The sequence below is a fragment of the Rhipicephalus sanguineus genome, chromosome 9 (assembly GCF_013339695.2).
Source record: "Rhipicephalus sanguineus isolate Rsan-2018 chromosome 9, BIME_Rsan_1.4, whole genome shotgun sequence".
NCBI lineage: Eukaryota > Metazoa > Arthropoda > Arachnida > Ixodida > Ixodidae > Rhipicephalus > Rhipicephalus sanguineus.
In genome coordinates this window covers 52327527-52345673 of record NC_051184.2, presented here as the reverse complement: position 1 = coordinate 52345673, position 18147 = coordinate 52327527, and the positions used below count along the sequence as shown (strand labels likewise).

Sequence of the window (18147 nt, the reverse complement as noted above, 5' to 3'; positions counted from 1 at the left end):
TTTCTCATTCTATGTTGTCTTGGTTGTAGGCCTGACAAGATACTTGGAATTGTATAGAGAGCAAAAGGCGGCAGACGAATGAGGAAAGCGATATAGAGCGACATACAACTATAAATGAAAAAATCCGCAAACAGAGGGTGGGTGCTCGTGCCTCCACCCCCTGTTTACGGATTTTTTCATCACAAGCTTCCATATTCCAGTTCCTGCCGTTGTTTTGGATACAACTATAAAGTTTGTTTCTTCGTGTATTCGTCATCCTTCGCGCTCTTTCAAATTCCAAGTACAACGTGCGAACTCGTACAAGCTCAGTAGACTGATGAACTCGTCAGACCGATACGGCTATAAAATTCCGTTCATGATGACATTCTTGGATAGAGAGGCCACACGTGTTCAATATGTCTTTTTCAAGTTACTCACGAGGAGTGAACATCATCTCTATGCTGTCGCAAGCTGCTGCGTTGGCCCGCCTAGACGACAGACCCAGGTCGAAACAGTGAGTGCTAGAATGCCGACCTGAACTGTCGTCACACCACAAATCATTTAAGGCCTCACTGAACATTTTTCATGGCAGTAGCCTATTAAACACACTAGAGTACTTCCGCTCTGCACCTTTTTTTCGCGCGCCTGCTTTTCTCTGCACTTTCCTTTATACATTTCTTTCTCTTTCCCCCTGCCCTTAGTGTAGGGTAGCAAACCGGATGCTACAATTCTGGTTGACCTTCCTGAGTTTCTCTCGTTTTATTATCTCTCTTTCTCTCTCTCTATTTTTATTGATTGGCATAAAGTAAGCTATAGCATGCCTAAGCACTCTGTATTATGGCCATTATTCACTTGAACAATTGAAATAGTGCTGGGTACATTGTGCTGAAAGTAGTCGTCTAAAGAGCCAGATAACACGTAAAAAAGCAAAAGCTGCGACACGATTCGAAGCAAAGATTTCAGAAGTTCCACAGGTTTGGCGATGCAGCAAGATCGTGTGAATATGTTCCTGCGAGCAGTGACCCCAAATAATAAATCACCACATGCGGAACTTAATGGTATAACAGTCAAGGCTGTCACAGAGCACTGTCGGCGGGATAGCACTGCTGCAAAGGTTTGAGCGGCAAAAAGACCACGACCAGTTCAATGGCATAGCACGAAATCTAGGTTTGGACTGGTAACTCCGTTTATTACTATTTATCCAGTTTTCCCGTGCACCATTGCTGGGAAGTTGCGAAATAGTTTGTGGAACGTGCCGTCATACATGTAAAAGTATAGAAAACTGAGCGAGTTGGTGGGAATTCATTACCAAAACATTCTCAGCGCGCACACAACAAACACGTCCTTGTTTGTTCTGTGCGCGCTGAGAAACTTTCTGTAATGAAATTATGTGATGCACTTCCCGTATGCTAAGGAATGCAAAAGAACTGCTTGTGAATAGACGCATCACGAATGTTTGCCTTTGTTCATACGTAGGGATCGGTAGTAAAGCGGCCTTTCCATAAACTGAACTGATAACAATCAATGATTTCATTAGAGAATGCCCGTACGAATGCCCGTACGGTTTCTAGGCTAAATATATCACCAATATAACAGTGTGGTAGCCCTTTCAGACTTCACACACCTATAGAAGCTGATCGCACCTGCGACCTGAATCAAAGAGCGGAAGTGGTGCGTGAACTACGCATGCGCGTCAGTGAATCTGATATTGCTCTTTCAGAGAAGGAGCTCGACCTTTTGGGTAGTCTCACTCACGGCCCACGTTAGTCAGTCATTTTTCTTTGCGTCACGCATCAATTAATTTTTACTGCTTAACATTTTTTATTAACTTCTTCGTTTTGTTGCTTTCTTTATTTTACTTTAAGTCCTCTCCCGGTATATACTTGCAGCGTTGCCATTATTCTTAATTTCGTAGTATGCGATTGTCTCTTTTTTTATCGTCGTCCATATTCAGCTTTCGCCGTGTAAACCAAAGACTATGCATCAAGAAGCCTACTGAACAGTTTCTGAAGCAGCTCACTTAACACTTTCGCGAGTCGCTGACAAGTGCCACCGACATAACTGTGATCAAAGCGATCTTTTTATCTTAAATGAGAACCTGGACAACAATATCATCTCCTTGTGTTTGTATTGCTGTGTTGTCCGAATCCTGACGCCAAATTCCGTTCGGAAATGACCCATATACGGGAGGCTGCCTTTGAATAGGAACGTTAGCAGACACTTTGGGCAGCCTAACAGCGAATCGAATAGCATTCTCTTCGATGCGGGACTCGAATCAAATATTATATATTCGAAATACCCAATATATTTCATATGGTTTTTTAATAATCAGCACCGACCGGAGAACCCATAAAGAACGACACTTTGGAAGAACTAAAGATGCTTTTCTTCTTTTATTCACTAAATTACCAATTTGCATGCTGCTCAAGCGTTTACCGGTCTACCCAAGCTCTATTTATTACCAGATGAAGGCGATATTTTTGAAAACTACACTCTTATGCAGTTTTTATTATGCTGAAGCTGCATAGCATTAATCAGTTCTTGTCTTCGTCTGGTAATAAGTGAAGGCTGCATTCAGCGTCATGAATAACAGAGGAAAGTGTAGTGTTCGCGTGCATTGCTCTTTAGCTTTGAACTCTGTTTACATGATTTTGGTGCCGAGGCTCATGTTGTGATGACAGGTTCTGTTTAATTACACGTTTAGCTGTAATCGTGGTGTTTGGTTCGAAATTGTTTAGTCTTTATGTCTCAATTTTAATTAAAAGCAGGCGACCGACTATCACCTTGATTACTGCAGTCATCAATTTATTTGCACCTACAGTTACAAAATATTTCGAAGACTCTTGTCGCTGCTGTATACGAGTTTACCTCAGTTTTCATAATTTTGAGTCGGTTAAAAGTAATCGTAACATTCTGTGGAGAACGTTTGTGAATATTTGTTTCAAATAAAATGTGGAGCTCTATGACTGTTTTGAAAATGGTTGTCTTCCTATTCGAAAACTATTCGAATATTATCGGGTTAGTATTCGTATTCGATTCAGCATAATTACTCTCCGATTCGTATTTGATTCGGCTCCAAAATTCACTAATCGCACGTCCCTAGGCAGAAGGCTGTCGATCAACATTCCCCCATTGTGCATAATGTGCCATAAAGCAAAATATATGCTTTGACTTTTTCAAAGCATACCAGCGCATTTATGCGCTTTGTTTAACATATTTCTCTATCCGTCAACAAGTCGAACACCCTGTCAACATAAGTTACAAAAAGGCCCCTCACCAGGTCTGAAAATTTTGAGCTGACGAGCGCAATGCATACACTGGGCGTTCACGATCACGTCAGCTAAAATTTGCAACGCTACACACTGCGGAAATGGGTGAAATTTCAAGCTGAACGCCGCTGGCCCTTCGTCTCGCTGGCGCACGCCCAAAGAAGGAGGGGATGACGTAAAACAAAGAAAGGCACTACGCAGTTGTCAGTACTTTGACGTGGCTCCTCTACGTAGACATCTGTGCTCTGACGTCGCCCACAGTAGCGCGTGACACTGCAATAACTATTTTACGCGACCTGTGTAGCTTGTGTAATTTGTTGCTTGAATAGATGAATTAAGTTTGACAGAAATAATAAGACAATCACGAAATGTGTGCGTGTTTTTTTTTTTCACTGCGAATCACCGCGAGATGCGGGACTAATCTGCCTTTGTTTCACATGCGTTCTTGTTCTCGCTGTTTGCGCATCGAGCAGACGCCAGGCCTCACAACGAAACTGTTTAATTTCCAAACCCCGTTCCAGCGCTTATTAGGCTCACTTAACCTGCTGCGTCTACCTAAACGTTCATGCGGCACTGGCTCTTGATACCGCTAGTCTCGTTACCGTATAAATGTCGCAGCTTCAACGCCCGTCCCGCCGAAACAGGCAGCACACCACAGAGAACGCCGACACAACGTCGCTCGCATGCTCGGGCTGGCTCGGCCCTCAGGCACATGGAGGAAGGAAAACTCAGTAGAGGCCCTATCGTATCCCAATGCATCGCGAAATGTGTGGCGGAAGTGGCGTTGAATTTATGGGGCAAACAAACCGGTAGGAGGCAAACAAAACAGCAGACGCCCCGCGGCATCCTCTCCGCGCTGGTTCGCTTCTGCGCATATTTGTGATCCCGGCATAAACTTAGCGGGTACTGTGCGGTTTGCATGTAGTAAAATGCTGCAAGCAGACGTTTACCAGGCTGTTCGTGCGTGGCAGGCCCGAGCGCTCCGCGCTAAAATTCTTCGTGGAGCGTTTTTGTGCAACACTGAAGAAAATACCGGTACGTGCCGCATTAAAAAAAATGGCGAAGCTTGCACTAAGCCGCGCAAAGTTTGAAATACCAAATTGGACGATTCTGAAGACTAATCTGGTTGTTTCTAGGTTGCTTTTGGACCGTTGCTAGGCTTTAGCTAGGTAATTCTAGTTTTTTTCTACGTTGATTCTCAGCGCGCACAGGTTCGAGTTAAACCACAGACAGTCACAGACACGACACGGATGTCCAAACTGCAGAGACAGAACCTGGCACAGAAACCAAGCGTTCGCGCTTCTCATAGGTCTACGGGCACGTCGTTGTTGGCGTGGGCCTTTCATCGCTTTGGGGTATTCTCGCAGCCGCCGTTGCCCTTCTCGTTCCCTAGTATTCTCTCGTTGTACAAACTGGGGGTCTTCGGCTCGCCGCCGTCATTTTGCAGCCATTTGTTGGGCTAACTGTTGCCTTCTTCATTTTAGATGCGAAGTATCTTATGGCGGAGTTCAATCCGGTGGTGTGCGGCGTGACCACCCTTACTGCGCAAGCGCATACCCTCTCCACTCAACCTCTCCCCTACCCCCTACCCCTCTCCCCTCCCCTCTCCACCTCTCCTCTCCCCTCCCTCTCCCCTTTCCTTTCTCCACTTTCCCTCTCCACTCTTTCTCTGAAACGCGGGCTAGACATGCCTAAATTCTTTCCTGCGACACGCCGCGATGAGCACCAGCGCATGCGCGTTTCCTCCCCCTCTCTCTCCTCTCCTACGCTGCCCCCCTCTCGCACGCCTGCCGTCCGCGTTCCCCGCTCGCCCTGTGAGAATTAACGGCCAGGCTAGGTAGAGCACTGCACGGGCCGGATTTTACGGCCCGGGCCCGGTCCGGGCCCGCTTTATGAAGCCCGAGCCCAGCCCGGGCCCGTGGTTCCGAGTGCGGGCCCTGCCCGGGCGTACATGACCGAACCCAGCCCGAGCCCGGCCCGGGCCCGGGCGTACTTGACCGTACCTAGCCCGAGCCCGGCCCGTTCCCGTCGTTCCAAGCGCGGGCCCGGCCCGGGCCCGGGCGTTCTTTACTAAACTAATCCAGAGGGGCGATCGGAGATCTGTTCGTTCCGCGTTCGTTCTGCGGTGCCTACGTCACAGAAGTGAGAGGAGGCGCAGCTCTCCCGCCTAGAACCGCCGAGAGGAAGAGAACAGCCAATCGTGAAGCGGATAGCTTTCCGGAAGTAGACGCGCATCCTGTGACGTCGGCACAGGGACCGTGAAGCGTTTCTCGCCTTTTAATAAATATAATTACTTTACAGAAAATTATTGTTTTTGCTTCTCAAGCTCAAACACTCTTTCAAACAGCAACAGCTTTGAGTGATGATATTTAATAATGTTAGTTTTTTTTGACGTCGTCGCTAGATGGTGTCGCGCACGCGAAAAAAAAAAAAAAGAGAAAAGTAGCGGCTGACGTAGTTTCAAAATGTCGTCCGATCGCAACGTCTGCGTTGGTTCTCGGGTGTCGGATCGTCAAAAGGAGCTTCTGCTGGCTTTTGTGAAAGAGCACCCACAGATCGCGAGGCTGTCGTGCCCGCTGGAGCCGTCGTTCACGAGGGAGGACCGGGACGACATGTGGCAGGAGCTAGTAGCGCTTTTGAACGAAGAAGTCCCTGCGCGTAACACCAGGGCCCAGTGGCAGGCCCGATGGAGGAATGAGCGCTACTATTCGCAGCAGGGTCTTGCCAAACTCCGAGGGCAGCAGAGGTGAGTGCGAGCACAATTGTATTGTGGTCGGTCATCTTACACGTCCCGCTTGTGCTTTACAGCAGCACCCGAGGCGGCCAGATTTCGGATTACCGCGGCCGCGTCGTGCTTGACAGGGACGAGTGTGCGAGGCCCATAGTTCGGGTGGTCTGAATCGGTAAGCACTGGCTTAGAATATCATTGTTACTTGTATGCTGCGAACAAGTGGGCTCGTTTGCTTCGAGCCATTACGCGCTGTTAGTTTTACTTTTTCAAACAATATCGAGTGGATCACCCGGCCGCCGTGTTAGCTGAGGTGCTAACACGTTGCGCCGCCCAGAACAGAATGCGAAACAGCCACATTTGCGGTGATGACGAAAGAACAGCCGCGAACTATATTTCGAAGGTCACTAGAGCACCCTACGTGTTCCAACCCATTTCTCAGACCCTCGAGTCGAGTGAGGTGCGTAGCCAGTAGGCTTGCCTCCCTCCACCCCTCTCTCCGTAGTCTGTGTGTCATAGCATGCCGCTGTTGAAACATTCTAAAAAACATTGGTATTGTCCACTTCCACTCCATACTTCTTATTGCACTCAGTGTGTCAATCAAGAAACTTCTTACTATAACAGGTGAGCCCTGCTCCAGCTGCTACTGGTGTGGCTGAAGAGGATGTGGCCCAGGATCTTTCCCGTGCCCCAACTCGTAAGTTTCGCTGATGTTTTTGATTAACTGTAGATGGTGTTACATGCTCACAGGTGATGCTCATGCGTGCAGGCATATGTTTGTGAAGAGATGACATCTGTGGGCATAAAGACAAAAGGCTGCACAAAAAAAATTTGGCAAACGGTTGCAGGAGCTAGTTGTATGCATAACTGTCAGATGGAATAACAGGTGTCCTGCCTTGCAGATGTAGCAAAAAGGTAGCATTGCAAAAATGTTCAACATCTTGAAATGTTTCTCTATTTTGTCAATTGCTTCAAAAGTGAAACTGAAAATATGCTATTGCTAAATATACTGTTCAAAAAGCAAGGTCGTTATATAACTTTTTCACATAGCCATCATACACAAATGCACATGTTTGCACCTGTGTTACACCTGCTTGCTGTATGTTTTGCATACTGCAGCAGCTAGGGTTTCGGAAGGAGATTGTGTCAGTCATCGCGTTAAAGCCGGGCAAACGATTGTGTAGCCCTGAAAAGGGCTGTTTGGTTGCTTCTCATGCAGAGGTGGTTAGAGGCGTGAGATGCGTTTGATGAGATGAGCGAAAATGAATTCCGGCACCGCTTTGGTCTGTCCAAACGAAGTGTGTTGGTTGTGCGGTGAACCAAGCACCATTCATGGATGCCGTTGGGTCAGTGGATTTTCAACAGAGAGGAAATTGTTGCACACACTGAAACTCTTCACGAACAGAAGCTTCCAGCGAAGAGTCGGTAGCAGGAAATTTATAGATGATAATGGCAACACATTTCTTGGTTTCCAGCTCATGCCGCAGCTGCGAGATGGGGGCAACCGGCAGGCCGAGGCGCTGGAGTTACTAGCCGCAAACACCAGGCGGCAGGGCCAGGCATCATTGGAAAGCTGCGCCAGGTTCAACTTCTCGGTGACGCGGTCCACAAATTGCAAGGCGTTGGTACCCTCGCCCGGGCCCTCATTGCAGCGGAAGGCACCTGCACAGTGATTTGTAAAGACTAGTTGTACATATATGTAGATTTATTTTTGTTCACATCACGAGCTATGATACGCTGGTTTGCTTCAATGGTGCCCTGCAATTTTCTTTCAGTTAATTTTCTTTTTCTGCATATCAGAAGCACTGATGTGCTGTTTCATTGTACATAGTAAAGTGTAGATCAATGGTAAATCGTGTCCTACGATGTCATTTCTTTTTAATCTCGTTGTGCGAGGTGATGCATTCAGCAGTTTTGTAGTACATGTGCATAGCACAGTGTGGTTTCATTTATAAATCATGTTTTGCCATGTCATTTTTTAAAATCTCATTATACAAAGTCATGCATTGAGCAATTTTGTAGTATGTGCACATAGTGCACTGTAGTGTATCCTTATGTTTATAGTGTATACGTGTAGAATATTGTGGCACACTGTACGTTTTCTATCGATTTTACACATCCTAGAAAAAAAGAAAAGCGTTTGTGAAAGGTCTAGGTTGCACAACAATTTTGAAATATTGCAAGACCAAAAAATAGTTGACGAATACGTGTTCTGTTGCTTAGAAGTGTTTAGATAACAGGATTGGGTACAAACAGAAATCAATAATAGAGGAAGACATATCAGCAACCCAACAACTTGCATTTTTTAGCGAGTTCAATTAATACCGGTTCGACTGTGCCTTGTTTCATGTAATACAATGACTTTCGTGCTGCGAGACGCGTGTGTTGTTGCAGAGGAGCAGCAGGCACTTTGTAATAACTCCATTTGTATATTATAAAAGGAAGCTACTTTTATATTCTTTTCCTTGGCATTAAATTTAAAGGATATTTATTTATTTTGCTTTTTATGTGCATTGCTCGTGATACTTGTAATAAAATTTCAATTCTGACACCACCCTTGTTGTTCACTTCATTTACAAGCACGATTCTTGTTGCACTAAAGCTACCGCATCTTGCTGTCCTGATTCAAACAGCCTTTTTCGGTTACCACTTTGGCTGTGAATGGCACCATGTGCCATTCACAGTTGAGCTCTCACTTGTGCTTAGTGTGAAGCGCCATATTTTACAACCTGGTCGAAGCATTTCATCAGCATGGCGTTGTGTGACAAGGGGGCATAGGTCGGCAAAATTACTCATGAGTCGACTCACTCAGATTCAGATCGAGCTGTGAGTCCAAGTGAGTAATACATTGGTGAGTTCGAGTCCGGGTGAAAACATTTTAGTGAGCCTGAGTCCGAGTGAATCCGCTTGAGGAAAATTTTGGTGAGTCTTGAGTTTGAGTGAGCCCCAAGAGCAAAATATATTTCACGAGTGAGTCAGGGTGAGCTTCACATTTTTTGCCAACCTATTCAAGGGGGTTATTCATTGATAGGAGAACGCTGTTTCGTTGATATGTGTAGCAAACATTTGAAGTGTAGTAAAAAAAAACACAGTGACAAACACAATGAACAAAGACAAACACGCACCACGCAATGCTGCCGAGGTCGTTGCAGGCGGCGGCGTACTCTGCGCAGGTGCTCAAGCATGCAGGCCCTGTGGTTCTCGAAACAGGTTCACTACACGGTTGCGCTGCTGCTGGCTCCCGTTGTGGTGGTAGCTCAGCTGCTGCTGGCAGCAGTCAGCATCGTCATCGTTTCCTTCGAGAACAGGCTCATGTGCCGCCAACGCAATGTCGTGCAGAGCTGCACAAGCAGCAATGATGCTTGAGCAGCTGTGCACAAGCTTACAGCGATGCACCACTCCACAACATTGCGCATGGCGGTGTGGGCCTTGTTGTAGTGGTTATCAGGGGTGCCACGAGCTGGTCGTCCGGGCACTGGTGTCAGGAACCACGGTTCTAATGTATAGCTGGAGTCTCCTGCACGAGGTCGGCATGACAGCTGTAGTGATAACGTCTTGAATGTAGCAAGCATTGACAGCACTTACCAAGCAAGCCGAAGTTTTGCTTCCAGGTGCTGATGGAGAGGGCTCCCCCGCCATACCCACTAGACATGACATGACCCCAGGAAACATGGACTGACATCCAGAGGTCGGCATCACATGTCTGCAGAATTCAATTCAGTCAAAATTGTACCCATAAATGACCTTGGGTACAATGTTGGGTATTATGTTAATGTAACTACATCTGTCTTCACTGTTACTGACTGTTGAAACATAGCTATGGACAAATCATCGACAGGGTAGGACTTGCACCATAAGTTCTAACACGAGGACAATGCAGTGTCAAAGGGTAGTCTGCATGTTTACTGCTTGGAACAACCCATCTTTCAGCCACCAAAGCCTTTTAACCAAATTACTGCTGTATGTTTAAGGCAATGTATCACAAAATATCTACAACACGAAAACTTCGACTGAAAAAAGGGTTATGAAACAATGCGTATTTAATGTACATGCTAGGGCGCGTTCCGAGGGACCGAAATAAAGTTTATTCATCCATCCATGTATTGATCCATGTAACGTCCATCACGACAATGAACAATTAGGACATACTACGGCACATTCTGGGAGCGCTAATCTCAACAAATACAAATCGAGAATCAAGCTTCGGGTACACATGGCGAACGAGCAACGGTAATATTATGCACTGTGCAGGCCGCTGAACCAAAGTGTACTCCGCGTCACATGATTTCATCGCTTATCCTAAGCGAAGTGCCCTGAAACGAACCAATTCCCGTTCTGGATAGATCGAAAATACCGCTCCCACTTATACTCAGTTGCAACAGCCTCAGTAAAGCGGAAAGTTTAAGCGATATAAATGAAACAATTCGCTACGCATACAATGCATGAATAATACTCACGATCGTGGTGTTGAATGCGTAGAGTCCCTTCCCCGACATATAATGCGTCGTGTCCGCGGAGCTCAGGCCATGGGGCTTCGGGATTGCGATGAGCGTACCATCCACGCACCCGACCACAACGCGTGAATCTGCCCGAGCCGCGCGAACGCCGCCTTTGTTCGCTCTTCGCGTCTGTGGTCTCCGGAAAAGGCCACCCACCGTTTTTTGCCCGCGAACGACAGTAATGGCGTGTTCCTGACGGACGACTGCGACAGGCCGCTGAATTCCTCGCAGCCGACAGCTCGCTGGAAGCATCCGATCGCAAAAATCTCAGCGCGCACAACGCCTTCCGCTCTGTTTAAATCCCACTGGTTCGTTCGCACCCGATGACGGGGCCGAGATCGTCGCACAACCAAGGTACAGTACGTTTCGAGAAACGAAAGCGACGCCGGAATTCACACTCGCTCATCTCTTCAAATGCATTTCGCACCTCCTACCATTCTGCATCTGCTTCGAGAAACGCCAACGTAGCAAGGAAGCACCGTTGCAAGCGCAATTTTCTCAAAATCAGCTGTTGCGGCAGCCGCAACCGCCGCATCACTCGAAATACATGCCGTGCGACGCCATTGTTCGCTCGAGAGAACGCGAGCGAACGGGCTCGCTCTCCGTTCACTTTTAGCAGACGACATGCTCGTTATGACGCGGCATGACGTCACCAAAAAAGAAAACATCAAGGAAAAAAAAGAAATGGCCACGCCCCTTAGAATGGCGTGAGTTGTCCGGCTTCAGCCAATAGAGAGTTTTAGCAAGCTACGGAAATACGGTACGCAAATACGCTACCGTAGGACGGTACCGCTCCTCCTTTCCAGGTCGTCGACCTTTTGCCGGGAAGGCACCCCAACACCACAAAAGCTTTTTCAAAATTTACTGTGGGGTTGTCACGGCGTATTGTTGCTCGCCAGCCCACGCATTGTTAACGAGACACCTGTCGTTTGGGGTACGCATTGTCACTGGAACGGGGAGCGGCAAAAGCACAACCAGCGGGAAAGGAGGAACGCTACCGTACTGCCTTACCGTATTTGCGTACCGTATTTCCGTAACTTGCTAAAACTCTCTAATCAGCGCGCTTGTTCTCCCCCAGGAGAACGAACAAGCGGAACGAACAGATCTCCGATCGCCCCTCAGGGCGCGCTTGTTCATGACCGGGCCCGACCCGGGCCCACTAGAGGATATTAGTTGTTGATGATGATTATTAATGATGCCGTGCGCTTTGTAGCGGGCGATCGGACTGAAAATCCGGTGTGTACATGCATCGAAATGTTGCTTTGGCCACGGTGATAGCGCAGCGGTTAAGCTGTTTCGCTGTTAAGTCCCAGGACGCGGGTGCGATTCCCGCGGCCACGGCGGCCGCAATTTGGTGGGGGCGAAATGCAAGAACACCCGTGTATATACTTATCTTTAGATGCACGTTAGAGAACTCGAGGTGGTCGAAATTGATCCGGTGCCACTACGGCAAGCCTCGTAATCATATCCCGGTTTTGGCAAGCAATACCAAGGAATACAAATGAAATGTATCGTATGTGTCAACCTCGAATAAAAGACCGAAATCTTTATGCCTCCCATGGGAACAACCGTGATCTGGCCCATTGTTAGTGCTGTTAATATATATATATATATATATATATATATATATATATATATATATATATATATATATATATATATACGTGTCACTTCAGCTTGGCACAGTATACCTTAGACCATGGAATGCATAACATTCGCGTGTGCTCGAAGGCCCGACTTACACCTTTTAATGAGCGGGTCCGGCCCGGCCCGCATCCTCAAGCCCGGGCCCGGCCCAGGCCCGAACTTTCAAGCCCAAGCCCAGCCCAGGCCCGCCGGAAAACGCTTCGGACGGCCCGACCCGGGCTTTCGGGCCGGCCCGGGCCCGTGCAGTGCTCTAGGCTAGAGGGAAGACAAGAAGCGCGTAGCGTTCCTCTTCGCGTTCCACGACGCGAGGTCGGTAGCATGCCCGAAGAACGCCAACGGAACGCGATCGTGCAAGTGCTCCGGCTTCGCATCGCCTCATGGTCCCCTTTAGCGGGAAATGGTGTAACTTTTTTGGTGTACCAGTGGTGAGTAGTGGGATTTACCCGATCTTTGTGGGATATACCCGTTTATGATGATAAGTAGTGGGATTTACCCAATTTCTGTGGCGCATTCCCGTTTATGATGATGATGATGATGATGATGATAGCTTTTTGCTTCACCGGACAAGGAACGATTTGCTAAACAGCTTCGCTGTTAAAACATTCAGTCGCTGCATCATCGTATTTGAACTCACCTGACAGCGAATTACGCGTTATGTTGGGCGTTAGGTGTTTCTTTAGCTTTCTCGTAGCCCGATTTCCCGAATTATTGGGCGATTAGCGCTTCTTTGCTCGTATATATGGAGTGAGCGTAGTAGCTCTTTGGCGCAATGTCAACCTAGTAGATGTAACTTCACGTCGAAAAGAGGACACATGTATATTGTATACGCGATCGTGCACGAAAAATGTGTAAATCTAGTGCGCACACAACTACTAGCACGCAGCAAGCGCACACCGCACAATACATACATCACGTAGTACGATAACAACAAAATTTTATTGCCCTTCCGTATGAACAACACAGCCTCTAAAAACGCGATATAGTGCCTTCGGCTCATGCTATGCACGACGCGTCAGACGCCACAAACAAAACTTCACGTGTGTTCTGAGTTGACACAATGAGTAAGAAGCAACTGAGCGCACATCCAAGAGCTTCGCATGCAAATACCATGCATTAGTGATCAGCAATGAAGCGAACGTACTACGTACACGTGAAAAGCGACACACAGTACTTTCCGCAGTGCACGCGATTTCCACCGGGTATACGCAACAGCTGGGCATTGCGTAGCTTTCCGAAGGAACACACAGACAGAGCAGAATGCGTGTATCGACGGCGCCGCTTGTAAGGCGAAAAAAATAGATTGCAAACGTTTCGCGACTCGCTCGATGCGCGCATGCGCTTGCAGACGACGCGACAGAAATCGCGCAATGTTTAGCTGCTCCTTCGCTAGAAGACGATGCGAGTGTTTGCGATGTGGAGGCTTCACGAATGTGACGTCAGGGCCTCTCATTAGCACTCCTTCCTCCATGCTCGGGCACGCCAGGCGCACGTGGCCTTGCATGTGCATGACGTGTTGATGCGTATGCGTCATGTGGCCCTACGGCTCCGATGCCGAAGAGGGCAGGGAAGGGATCTGGCTTGCGAATGCTACACGGGGCGAGTGGCAAGGGTGTCAAGCTCGCCTCCTCGCATCATGGTCTTGTGCCGCTACACATGTTGTTTTTCTCAGCTCGTATTGAACCGATTTGAAAAATTCTTGAGGCATGATGCTGTTCATACGGCAAACAGCTACCAGCGTCTAACTAAAATTTGCTATGTGGCCTGGTGAGAAGCTATTTAAAAACATTAGCGCTTCATTGCACGGCTCATTATTGTTTAAAATGGTTCTAGTCATCCGATACTCTTTTATATTCTAATCATCTTCAAGGCAAAAGAAAACAGTCTACTTAAACGTTGTTGTTACTCCATTCGATTCCAGCACAATGAAGAGAGGAAGGAAAGAGTACTCAGTTATAAGTTGTGTATGTAAGTTATTGTAGACAGTGTACGATATGAACTTCATTTTGAGTAGACTTCCACCGAAAGTGAAAACAAAATTTTCTATCATCGAGGTCGTCTCACCGCGGCAGCACCCGATACAAGATATTTGTCTTATTGCGATCGCAATTATATGGACAGTTTCGGCTGGTTTTTGCCGTCACCGTCGTCATGCACCATATATATATATATATATATATATATATATATATATAAAAGCCGCAAAGAAAACTATTTCAGAAATACTTTCCGACGCGCGGAATCGAACGGCCGACCTGTCCTTCCGAAACGCGTGGCGTTAAACGGCTAGGCCACGAAGAGTACCGTCTTTCAACATGCTTACCGCGACCTATTTATATACACCATTTACTTCAGCGTGCTTTGTTACACACCAACGAGATGGCGCGAAGTGCGCGTGTGCGGGACGCCCTTTAAAGGTCGTCGCCCCGCTCCTGCGAACGCCGATGCTCTTCGCCCTACAGGGCGTGGTCGCCTTCGTGCGCTTATCTCGCGGAAAGAAAGGGGGCGGGCGGGGGGGGGGGGGGTGTTGTATGTCTTGTGCGTTCCCTGCGATGTCCGCGCTGAAGTTACAGAGCGTACGAAGGTTACTTCGCTCGCTCCAGCGGCCGCGTTTGCGAAAGGAGCGCGCTGTTCAAACAGAAAGAAGTAACAACTCGGACATTTAGTTCGCGCTCGTCCTGTGTGTACCTGTTCGTTCGTTTCGTGCGGCGTGCTTTATGTTTGAGCAGTGCGCTCCATGTATCGAGCTGTGACGCATGATTGTTCGCGCTCATCCTGTGTGCGTTCTTTTCGTGCGTCCTTTGGGCTCGAGCGAAGCGCTGGCAATTTCAAGCTGCTTTCCGTTCTTCGCGCTACATTACAATTTGTTGCTATCGCATTCATTGCTTCGTCGTTGCGGCGAAACTGTGACTTTTTATTGAAATGCACTGCCAAATACCTAACATAAGGGCAGAAGGCTATCTGTTGACATTGAAACCTTGTGCATCAGGGGCCACTCAACATAATATATTCTTTGAAGCTTTAGAAACTTACTAGGACACTTCTCGCTTTGTTTTGATATTTTGTTATCCCGCAACCAATCGAACATTTTCCAACATAAATTATAATAACGTCATAGCTTGATTAGGCAACTCATGAAATACAAGCGATGTTGTTTCGTGTGCTCATAAAAAAAAACGCCAGGCCTGCGCTGAAATCGCAGCACAGTCACAGCGAAAGCTGGAAGAGCAGCGTTTATAGAGCCCGTTGTAAGCTCTCTTGGGGCTACAATACAAGTACACTAGAAAGGTACCCACTACGCCACAAATCACAATTTTTGTGAAGTTGGGAAGCACCTACTAAGCCATTATTCGTCATTCTGCGGAGAAGCGAGTCACCAGCTACACGTCTGTAAGGAATTATGTGCACTTTGTTGGCGCGACGACTGATGACGATGAAGAATTATGGCTCAGCCCTTTGTAATGGGTTGGAAGCTTTAAACGGCCCACCAGTTATGGTAATTTGCATTGGGTGACGCCCGGTCGCTATTTCCCTGTCCTGTCATGCTGTATAGCATACGTTGACGTGGGAGAGAGACGGGGCGGGGTTGCGAAGATCTTTACTGAGACCCCGAGAAAATGGATCAGGCGCTTATGGACTTCCTTGGCAACCAATACAAGTGCACTTGCGAGGAACCCACTACGCTATAAATCATTGTAATTTTTGAGAATTAGGGCAGCAGGCACTGCGCAATTTTTCGTCATTCTACGGAGTGCCGTGGTATCTGCTAAACGCATGTTAGGCATTATGCGCTCTTTGTTGATGCTGTGCCTGATGATGACGAAGATTTATGGCAGAGCGCTTTGTAATGGGTTGGAAGCATTCAACAACCTACTCGTTGCACAATTCGCATTGTGTAACGCCTGGATACAGAATTCGCGTTGTGCGACGCTTAGTGCTTATTTTACTCTTCTACCACGCTCTATTGCATATGCTAATGTGGTTCCTTCCTGACATGAAGCCTGTATAGGACCTTTTTGCAAAGCAGTTTGAAGCACCGGCATGGCTCAGACCGATAAAGAAAAAAAAACGGCATGGCTCTTTAAACGCGCTCCTGATACAACGCCAAACTTTTCAATTGTAGATACCACATTTTCTACACTTGGTTTATCTGTGCAAAAGAAAGCGACATCGTCTGCATAAGCTAATACTTTAACTTCACTGCCTAATATACTAAAGCCGCGAATACAACTGGACTGTATTATGCTTAAGCACAGCGGCTCTAGATAAAGTGCAAACAGAAGTGGTGACATCGGGCATCCTTGTTTCTCTAAGAAACAAGGATCCTCTAAGAGTTTAGGACTATGGTTTGGCTCGTGGGGTACCACGCCGAATCAGTTCGCAGGGATTAATTGGACACGAATCCCGCCAAAATACCTCGGAGTACCACTGGACGCGTATAGATTCAGTGCGCATTACTGGAAGGAGCGCGTTCCTAAGCTTGAACGACAGGCCCAGACATTGTTCCCCATCGACTTTCAATATTCGGGAGAGCTGAAGCTTGCAATACTTTCCTAGCAACAAAGCTTTACTACGTATTGCAACTTATCCATTGCGCGAGATTTTATATACAACGCTTTCATCGAATTTTTGCTACTTTCATATGGTCTTCGACTTTTGAGCCCATGCGTCGTGACAACATTTCAGGCCAGTTAGTGAGGGTGGGTTGGGATTAGTACACCTTATCTATGGCAAACAGTTTCACGGTTCTTCTTTTTTCGAGACAATTCCCACCCCGTAATCCGTTCATTCTTGCAGGTTACACTTGTTGATTGCTTGCCAGACTTAGTTGTTTCATCAAACTTCTCCGAACGCCCGTGTTTGTGGGGATTCATGCAGGAAGTTTACCTCGCAGTTCGGTTCCTTAAAGCTCGCTTTTCCATGGAATACCTGTACACAGCCTCGCGCAAGGTACTATATAAGGATTTACTAACTATGCTCTTCCCGCCTCCGTGTACGTTCATTGTACTCCGATCTTTCAGGCCACGATGTGTTGAAACGTGTGCGCAAAATGTATATTCCTCCTAATTCAAAAACATTTTTCTATAAACTCCACTCTGAAACACTTCCGGTAAGCACATGGTTTGAAAAGAAAAGGTATTTTTGTCCTCTTCTGTTAACTGCCGTCTATGTGATGTGCCGGAAACAATAGAACATTGCTTTATTAGCTGCAAAGACGCTATTCTGTTCTGGGATGTCCTTCAGAGAGCACTGAAGAAACGTTTTGTCGTCAATTCTCACACCATACGTTATCTTATACCAACATCGCTTGATGAAGTGCCATATGATATGTTTTTCCTCATGGGTATGCATAGCTTATGGAAGACACGTATGCAGGACCGTAACGCAGAACCCACCATTTCTTCAAGCATGCACTTCATTCGCATGACTATTCAGCTAAAGGACATTTATGATGACCTGGACTTTAGACCGGACTGGTACCCCCCTCTTGGTGAGGTGCTCGGCCTCACCACATTTCTAGTATAACACGATGTGAAGAACTCTCTCACCGTTCTACTGCACGTTGTGTTAGCCATCGAGTGTGCACTTAGTAACGCTTGAGCGCATATTGGTCGCTATGTGATTGTACCTTTGCTTGCTTTATTTGTGCTATTATTGTGCACTGTAATATTAAGTGTGATAAATACCATGAAAGAAAAAAAAAAAAAAAAAAAAACGGCATGGCTCAGAGGTTGAATACTGGGCTCCCACGCAGAGGGCCCAGGTTCGAACCTCGTTCTATCCTGGAATTTTTTTCTTAATTTGTTTTTTTTCTTATTTCGAGCGATACTGGTTACGGACACCGGCGGCGGCGGCGGACAACTACGGCGCCAGAAACGGCCGGTGAAATGATCTCATAACAGCTTTCGCTGTAAAAAACGCCAGGCCTGCGTGGAAAGCGCAGCACAGTCACAGCGAAAACTGGAAGAGCGGTATTTCTAGAGCCCGTTATAACCCCTCTTGTGGCTACTAATATAAGTACACTAGC

The 18147-nt window shown here is 47.1% G+C and overlaps 2 protein-coding genes across 2 annotated transcripts in view; both read left to right on the top strand.

The window, feature by feature from the left end:
* Positions 1–18147, top strand: part of LOC119405138 (U2 small nuclear ribonucleoprotein A') — a 456304-nt gene that overhangs the window by 359594 nt on the left and 78563 nt on the right. The gene's annotated exons all lie outside the window — the stretch shown is intronic.
* LOC125759826 (uncharacterized) lies at positions 5627–6472 on the top strand. Its single transcript, XM_049419225.1, has 2 exons — positions 5627–5994; positions 6057–6472. Exons 1-2 carry the CDS (start codon positions 5714–5716, stop codon positions 6145–6147), a joined length of 372 nt encoding a protein of 123 aa, XP_049275182.1. The 5' UTR covers positions 5627–5713; the 3' UTR covers positions 6148–6472.

What these genes read in the sequence shown, in the direction of transcription:
- LOC125759826 (XM_049419225.1), top strand. Translation starts at nt 5,714, where the DNA reads ATGTCGTCCGATCGCAACGTCTGCGTTGGTTCTCGGGTGTCGGATCGT. An exon ending in AAACTCCGAGGGCAGCAGAG is followed by an intron (nt 5,995 to 6,056) that starts GTGAGTGCGAGC and finishes TGTGCTTTACAG; the next exon opens with CAGCACCCGAGGCGGCCAGA.